We start from the raw sequence: 9,460 nt of genomic DNA, 5'->3' as shown, positions 1-9,460 counted from the left end.
CCCCCCGAAACGTCAGCCTTCCTGCTCCTCTGATGCTGCTTGGCCTGCTGTGTTCATCCAGCTCTATACCTTGTTATCTCAGATTCTCCAGCATCTGTAGTTCCTACTATCTCTGGAGCGATATAATCACATCTGATTCTGAGCTCTCCGTTATCTGAAATGCAATAGTGGTCTAGCCAACTAAAATATTAGTTCCTCATTTAAAAAAAATACAACTGCAACTGCCTCCGAAATTAATCACGGAGTAGAAAAAGTGAAAAATAAAGATTTGTTTAAAGACATCTAAAAACATGTTAATACACAAGGGAACATTAGGACAGGGAAATGGTAGGAAACAACTCTGAACCAGAGAAAGGATGGCACTGTGTAAACTATTGTTTAATTTTACATAAAATTAGTTTTATCTATTTTCGCAGTTTAATGTTAATTATCCATGATAAGCTCTTTGCTACTGTTTCCATGGATTTATTACTGTAATGTTAGTGATTGCTGCAAAATGAGCAGCAAAGAAATATTACCAGTCTACAGCACGGACTGTCACTTTAACGCTCTCTGCTTTCTCACAGAATGACACAGCAAAGGATTAGGTCATTCAGTCCAACGTGCTGATTCTGGCTGCCTTTCAATTTGTCCCACTCCCTTTCATAGCAATGAAGATGGGTGCTAATCTCTGTATGATGTGGAGAATTAAATACATGTGCTGGGGACTATGCGTTGGGTTTATGTTACAGACATCGGCCCTTTCAAACGAATGGTAAATTCAAACAGCCATATTCTCCTGTCAGTTCTCTGAATCGTGGCTGACAATGAAGAAAGTCTGAAGCCCTGGAACGCCTGAAGGGTTAATACATTAAGGATGAGAAAAAAGGCCACAGCTGCTTGAAGGAGCAATTTATCTCCGCAGAGAGCAACCCAGAATATATCTTCAATTGAGATGCCAGTTCAAGCCAGTTAACACTCATTGGTTTTTCCATGACTCTCCCCCACTTGTTATTACAGAACACTTCCCCCATCCCGATTCTTTGAACAAGAAACGTCCCTGAGGTATGTGCTCAGCACAGAATCTTTCCATTAGCGTTAACTATTTAACTTGTAGGCCACTTTGCTTACATTTCGGAAGACTCTGTTTAGGAAGCCCCTCAGGTCTCATTCTTCTGAGGTACCAACCCTCTCAACACTGTTCAATTTGCTCCTGAACGTGCAGGCGGGACTTCAGTCTTAATATCTGATAAGAACTACCCTCCAGCATTGCAGCACACTGCACTGTGGGGCCTGTTCTCATGTCCTGAAGTGAAACACCACTGTGTAATCTTCGACTGAAGAAAATGCAATCGAGCCAAGTTGGAGCTTGACCGAAGCAAACAGTTAAACTTTCCTTGGGTTTCCTCCGGTTGCTTCCCACAGTCCAAAGATGTGCAGGTTAGGGTGGATGGGCCATGCTAAATTGCCCTGTAGTGTCCAGGGATGTGTGGGCTAGGAGGATTAGCCATGGGAAATGCAGGCATATCAGGTGGGGGGGATGGATGTATGTGGGCTGATCTTCAGAGGGTCAGCATGAACTCAATGGGCTGAACGGCCTGCTTCCACAATGTAGGGATTCTGTGATTTTATGATTAACAGCAACAGAAGTTAGAGGCTCCCTGCTAGCTGACTTTGGTATGTTGTGTCACTGGGGTCTATAAAGCAGGAAGTCTCAGTCTATAACGTACTGATAGACAGGTGGGTGGGCCTCAGTGCTTCAGGGAAACAAAGAGACATGAAAGTTAGGGCTCACTATAAACTGACTGTGACCCTTGTTGGAAGATACATGCATGGAAGACAGGCAGCACTGAGCCTGTGTGGACACTTGCTACCCAGGTTTCTGAATGAAAAATGGTCACTTTCACAAAACTCTGAGTGGTCGTAGGCACCTGTGCAGTCATATCCAGCATTACTCGACAAAGGAGGAGGAGAGAACTGGGACAGGACCAGGCTGGAGTTTTAGATTAAATGTGTCAGTGCATTGTTTACTCCTTGTTTTCTAATGTCTCATCAATGACAAAGGAATGCAAATCTGTGGCATGAAGATAAAATTGCCACAATCATCGAGCACTAGAACAGTGTGTGCAGACTTTAGGTGATCAAACTGAATCAGGTCAAGCACTTCATCACGACTCATGATTCCTCAGGGACAAACACTCACCCGCCTCTTGAAAAGAGATGAAGAGCATCTCATTTCACCTTAATTTTGCAAGCTACATTTGGGAAGCCAATGTAGAATGCATGAGCAGTCTCTCGGGTCATGGAGAACTCAAAAAAAAAGGTTAAGGAGCAATCGAATCAATTGCTGTGACCTGCTGAGTATGAGTATGAGTTGAGCACGTGTGCACCAAATCAGACTGTAACACTGTACCTGCGAAAGCTTTCGAGATGTGGTCCTTTTTCCACTCCCAGGGCTGATCGTATTCATCAGCAGGTCGTTCGTCATCTTGAGGAAGCCGGCTCTCCCGAACTTTCTGACTGGCTGCATTCTCTGTGTCCGACTCGATGTCATTTTCCTGAGGCTCGTAGGGAGTGTCATAGAGCTGGAGACCCTTTCCACGTTTCTTGTCTCCTTTCCTCTGGAACTCTGGTGGGATTCAAAATGAAGAACCTGGTTAGCTGTGGGTGTTATGTAGGTCAGTTGCACACTGGTCATATGATAGAATTTAAGGCATTGTGCAATGTCTTGCTTGGCAACGCTATTGTGAAATGCCTGGAGACATTTTGCTAACTTACCAGTGCTATTGAAATGCAAATCGTTGCCTTCATGGGTTTCATTATCTATCAGCTTCATATACTTTTGGGTCAATGCTCTTTAATATTCTGAATTGTGACACTACCATCTAGACTGACAAGGGCAGTAGCTACATAAGGACACTATCACATGCAAGTTCCCCAAATTTTACCATCCTGATTTGGAAATATATCACCATTCCTTCAGTGGGCCAAAAACCTGGAACTCCCTCCCTAGTGGCATTGTGGGTCAACCTACAGCACATACACTGTTGCAGCTCACCACCATCGTCTCAAGGGGCAACTAGGAATGGGCAATAAATGCTGGCCCAGTCAGTGACACCCACATCCCAGGAGTGAAATAAAGACTTCAATGCATCATCTCAACTAAACTCAGTGCAACCACCAGTTCCAGATCTATGTCCAAACTATTTCACAAAGATATAACCCAATTTTAGAAGTACAGGCTCTATAATTATAGAGCTGGGAGCTTTCCAGAGTTTAAATGAGCACTGTACGATCTTGGCCTTGGGCAATACATGCACACATGCTAATTCTCAGCCACATTACAACAATGAGAACATGGAATGGGGTTGAGGAGTGGAATAGGCAGATAGATACCTCTTTCTGTAGCTCAGGGCAATAAAATTATGTTAGAACACTTACCTCAGTTGAGTTTGATTAAGTTGCCAGGACTAAGTTTCAAACCTTAAAGGGCCCTTTGGTGATGCAGAGGTAGTGTCCCTACTCCTGCACTAGGAGGCCTGTGCTCAAGTCCCACCTGCCCCAGAGGTGTGTAATAACATTCCTGAACAAGTTGATTAGTAAAATAAGTTAAATAATAAAAAAAACTTCAAACCTTGCACCTTTCCTTGAGGATCTATGCTTTGGTTATGGGATTTCCTGACCATTTTTTCCACAGGAAAGATTTGGGAAATGTGTGATTTAAACATATCATTAGAATCATAACAGTGCAGAAGGAGGCCATTTGGTCCATAGTGCCTGCACCAGTTCCATTACCTAGTACCAATCTCGCACCTTTTTGCTATATTTCTGCACACCATTACTATCCAAAAAACTATCCAATGCTCTCTGGAATGCCTCAATTGAAGCTGCCTTCACCACATTTCCAGGCAGTGTATTCCATACCCGAACAACTCATCATGTGAAAGTGATTTTTCTTACATTACCCTTGATCTGATAGTTGCCAGTTTAAGCCAATTCTATTCAACCCACTGGATATTGCAAAGGCACTAGGCCTGCATAATATATCTACAATAGTACTGAAGTCCAGAACTTGCTGTTCCCTTAGCCAAGTTGCTCCAGTATAACCACAACACTGGCATCTGCTTGGCAGTAATCTGCTCACTAATGCAGTTTGGGTTCCACCACTCAGCTCCTGATCGCATTACAACCTTGGTTCAATATTGGACGAAAGACTTGAACTCCAGGGGTGAGGTGAGAGTGATTTCTCTTGACATCAAGGCCGCATTTGGCATCAAGGAGCGTTAACAAAATAAGTCAACATGAATCGGGAGAAAAACTCGCCACTAGTTGGAGTCATAACTGGCGGTTGGGAAAAATTGTTATGGTTATGAGTCATCTCTGCATATGTTCCTCAGGCTGGTGTCCTGGGCCCAACCATCTTCAACTGCTTCATCAATGTCTTTTCCTCCGTCATAAGATCAGAAATGGGGAAGTTCACTGTCAATTGCGCAATGTTCAGTGCTGTTCCCAACTCCTTAGATATGGAAGCAGTCCATTTCTAAATGAAGCAAGACCTGGACAATCTCCAGGCTTGGGCTGCAAATTGACAAGTAATCTCAGGTGATGCCCATCTCCAACAAGAGAAAAGCTAACCATCATCTCTTGACATTCAATAGCATTACCATCACTGAATGGTTACCATAAACATCCTTGAGATTACCACTGAGCAAAAATTGAACCAGGCTAGCCATCTAAGTATTGTGGCTACAAGATCAGGCTAAGAACCCAGCTGTGAATAACTCACTTCCTGACTCCCCAAGGCAGGGGCAGGATGGAATACTCCCCATAGTGCAGCTCCATCAATGCTCAAGAAGTTTGACACCATTCAGGAAAAAGTAGCCCGTTTGATTGCCAACACCCACAAAGATCCACTCCTTCTAGAACTGATGCATAGTAGTAGCAGTGTTGTACAACCACAAGATGTGCTGCAAATTCACCAGGGCTCCTTAGACAGCACCGTCCAAACCCACAATCATGAGCATCTGGAAGGCAAACGCTGTAGATGCATGGAAACACTACCGCTTTAAAGTTCCTTGCCAAACTACTCACCATCCTTAGTAATTACATCACTGTTCCTTCATAGTTGCTGGATCAAAATCCTGGAACGCATTCCCTAACAGCATTGTACATCCAACGCACTCCAAGGATTGCCACGGTTTAAGAAGGCAGCTCATCAGCACCTTCTCAAGGGCAACAAGAGATGGGCAATAAAAAGAATAGGCCCAGGCAGTGAAACCCACATCCCATGAATCAACAATATACATACGCTTAATGAGCAGATATAAAGAGACACTCATAGAAACAGGAGTAGTGGAATGTGGAGATGCGTGCTTGTCATGTTTTTCTCTGGAAATTTTTTTATTTATTCATTTTGTGGGAAGTGGGCATCCCTGGCTGGTCAGCATTTATTACCAGTCCCTAGTTGCCCTTGAGAAGTTGGTGGTGAACTGCCTTCTTGAACCACTGCAGTACAACCTGCTGTGGGTTGGCCCTTAAAGCCATTAGGGAGGGAATTCCCTCAGAGTGTCGAGGTGATCAATAACTCCAATTTTATCATTCACCAAACAGCTTTCTGGAACATGACACGATTCCCTTGACTGTGCAACAAATAGGATTTGGTTCTGGTGCTTCTATCAGACAGAGGATAAAACCTATTAAAGGATCTAGTGGCAAATTCGGTAAATGTGATACATGGTCTGGTACCGAGCCATGAAAGTCAGGAGGACATTACGTTTGATTTCTTGCATTAAGGGTGTTATAACTGTGGCCATGTTATAGATTCTGAGAGAATAATATGCTCGAATGGACTTGTGAGAGATAAACCACAATCAGGATTCCTATAATTTCTACAGACATGCTGTTATGATCTTAATTCTAAACAAAAACTGAAAGAACTGCAGATGCTGTAAATCAGGAACAAAAACAAAGTTGCTGGAAAAGCTCAGCAGGTCTGGCAGCATCTGTGAAGGAGAAAACAGAGTTAACGTTTCGGGGCTGGTGACCCTTCCGCAGTTCTGATGAAGGGTCACCGGACCCGAAACGTTAACTCAGTTTTAATTCTAGACAAGTCAGCTTCCATAATGTAATCTAGCTTGACTAACCATTTTTTAAAAATTTTAGTTAATGTGGTGGAAATAAGTCACACAAAGCTACAGAGTTTCTTTAACAATGGAACAGAAGTTTAGTACACAAATGAATAAAACAATTAAAAACCAAATTGAGTTACCTAGTTTGAAAGATCTTAAAACAAAGTAAAACACGTCTCATGTCAATTCTCAACACGATCCATTACAATGACTCTAATCCAAATAAATTACCCTTCTACATTAAATCTAAGTTCAATTTAAAATGTGGTCATCTGAGTTCTTTCATGTGAACTATTAAGTCTTCTTAGATGAGTACTCATAAAACCTAGGATTTAGGCTTTCTCAGCTTCTAACAGCCTGCTGATTTTTAACCAAACATTCCTGGTTCAGAAATTTCATTAATTAAACCTTTACAATGGGATAACTGTGCTTTCCCTGAACTGTCCTGTGCTTGCAATATAAAGAGAAATTATACTTGCCTCTGACCTCAGTCAGGTCTCCTCTAGATCTCTGAGTTTGCTAAGATGAAATCAATCTTTGATTATCCTGAGTCAAAACAACCCTTTAGTGTTTACCCACCTCTGATAAACCAGCACAGTCAAAACAATCTTCCATTAACACTCCATGAGATCCCTTCTCTCTATTTCTCTCTCATACTGGATGAGGTTAGTATTCTAGAGGGACTGTCTGACTCAGTTATTTTGTTTTAAAACTCTTAACAAAAATAACCAATCAACCTGCTTCTATTTTAAAATGCAAACTCTTAAAAAAATGGTATATATGAAAACAAAATCACACACCTCTCATCACAATGCATAGAAAGATTGGCCAATCTGGAGGATTCTGGTGATATTTCTAGAACGGCATGCACACCATGAAGAGAGAAGGGGAAAACACCGAACAAAATAAGTGGTTTAATAGTTAAACACTTCAAGTAGCAAAGGGGTTAAATCCAAGTTCAGCTAATAATGCCTTGCCAGTACTGCCATTGTTCTCTGTCAGTCTACCCACATCATTCCCGATTTTCATCATTGTCATATTATTTCCATGCTGCAGGCCTGTTGCCAATATTCCCCAAGGTTTGTGGTCGCCATGGTGATAAGTATACCAATCAGCCTCTTTTCCACCTCAAGGTGAAGGGCAGCCATTGTGGACAATAGCGGAGTACAGCTTTATTCATTTTTTTACCCTTGCCTTAGTGAGAGTGCGCTTGACATTGAGAGTCGAAGGACATGATAAAGGGTACACGGTTGAAAATTAGAGGAAAGAACGCGTTATTTTCACGGTTTTATTTATATTGAATTTGAATTTCTCTAGGTTCAGCAGAGACCCTCATTTATATTGCAGCTCCCTCATTAGAGGCAGCATCCTAACAAATACACAGCACCGAATGAGTTTGCAGAACATGCCAGACAATGTGTATTCAGTCATTTAATTAACCAACACCTGCACCATAACACTCACAAGAAAAACATAGATCCATTTATAATGCCGTCTACATTATCAAAAGATCTCTCAGCATTTCTCAAAATAGATTATTTTACTTGTGCTTTCAGGGAAATGCAGCAGCCCATAAACAGCAGCAAGACAATTGACCATTTTGTCTGCATCTGATTGATGGAAGATTGATCATCAGGAAAATGAATAGCATCCGTGGTTGTTGAGTCTCCACTTGGATCACATTTCCTGTATTGCAGCAATAACTACTACTTGAAAGTCAAGTACTTGAGGTCCCGTATTTATTAAAGGTGCCACACCAATACAAGTCTTGCTTTTTACTTTACAGGGACCAGTTTAATACCTAATTTTGAGGGCAGCATCTCAACTAAGTACTGCACGCAGTCTTACTATTTCAGGAGACTACATATTTTACTTCTTTTGGGCTCGCAACTGAATCGGAAGTTGCATTGCAATGTGACTAAAATTACATTTCAACTCAATTTGAAATCAAGTGCCGAACATTTTTGAGCTGTGCAATCACATGTTGCTCTTTGAAACAGTGAGGGGGAGATTCAAGACTGAGCAATATTGAGAGTCCCTTAAAATAAGGAAATCTGCCTGATGAAAGCCCTCTAATGGATGCTGCAAATGCCAAGGCAACAGAAAAACAAACATTCACAGTCTGCAAATTGAGAGTGCCCCTTCTCTCTCGATCTCTCCACGTGGTAAAAAGCCAGAAAAACCAAGAAAGATGAAAAGACAGAGTTTCAATACAAAAGACGTAGGTCCAACTGATCAAACATGGAATCAAGATAAGAGCTTCACTGTGTTGACGACAAGCACGTCATTATTGCTAAAATCAAAGGCCTGTGGAAAACAGCTTCCCAACTTCTGAAATGGATTTTTGACCTTCACAATTTTGCTACACTCTCTGTATGCAATTTCTACCCCTAACATATGTCAACCATCTGTCTTTTGTCTATCTTAATCATAAGTGTGCTTGTGTACGTTTGTTGGGGTTTTTAAAGGGGTATAGTTTAAGTCACATAGTAGTTGAAATCATTTCATCTCTCTGTGCTTTGTTAAAGTTGTACCTTATGCTAAGTAGAATTTTTTTTGTGGCTGATTAAACCTGATGTGAATTGTATAGCAGTCAGAGAAATTAGCCATCTTGGTGGTCTGATTAGGATTTTATACACTTTGGAATGGTTTGTGGAACAGTGAGAAATGAAGGTCTTTTCAAGTTAAATCATAACATTATCACGTGTAGCTCATTTGGTAGTGGCGATGGCCTAGTGGTATTATCACTAGAAAATTAAATCAGAAACCCAGGTAATGTTCTGGGAATCAGGAATCAAATTCCACCATAGCAGATGACAAAATCTGAGTTCAATAAAGATGTGGAAGAGTCTACAGTCCACTACTAATGACTGTGATACCAATGTCGATTGTTGGAAAAACCATCTGGTTCACTATTGTCCTTTAGTGAAGGAAGTGGTCATCTTTACCTGGTCTGGCCTACGTGTCACTCCAGACCCACAGCAATGCGGTTGATTCTTAACTGTCCTCTAGGGATTGGCAATTAGGGGTGGGCAATAAATCACAGGACGAAACAAACTCTTGCCTCTGTAAAAGGTTGTAGCTTCAAGTCTCACTCCAGGCACTGATGCATGAGAATCTAGCCTGATACTCCAACAGTGTTGCAAATGCTACACTGTCAGAGGTGCTGTCTTCTGGGTGAGGCATTAAATGGAGGCCATCCCTTCTTTCTCAGGTAGGTGTAAAAGATCTCATGGCATGATTTCAAGGACCACAGGAGTTAACCCCCAGTATTCCGGCTAATAAAGTTAAGGTAAAGTCATTAGAGAAAGTCAAGTGGTCACCAAGTCTGTGAGGCGAGGGGCGAGGTTGAG

At 41.8% G+C, this 9,460-nt stretch overlaps 1 protein-coding gene across 1 annotated transcript in view; it reads right to left on the bottom strand.

Annotated features, from left to right (window-relative positions):
• Positions 1-9,460, bottom strand: part of LOC109928310 (SH2 domain-containing adapter protein D-like) — a 269,124-nt gene that overhangs the window by 122,634 nt on the left and 137,030 nt on the right. Inside the window, exon 4 of the mRNA XM_048614175.1 lies at positions 2,393-2,608. Within this exon, the coding sequence (XP_048470132.1) occupies positions 2,393-2,608 (216 nt within the window). The remainder of the gene's footprint in view (positions 1-2,392; positions 2,609-9,460) is intronic.

This window comes from Rhincodon typus, chromosome 29 (genome assembly GCF_021869965.1).
Source record: "Rhincodon typus isolate 14 chromosome 29, sRhiTyp1.1, whole genome shotgun sequence".
Lineage (NCBI taxonomy): Eukaryota > Metazoa > Chordata > Chondrichthyes > Orectolobiformes > Rhincodontidae > Rhincodon > Rhincodon typus.
Note: the sequence above shows the minus strand (reverse complement) of the source record. Positions and strands in the feature narration are given on the sequence as shown.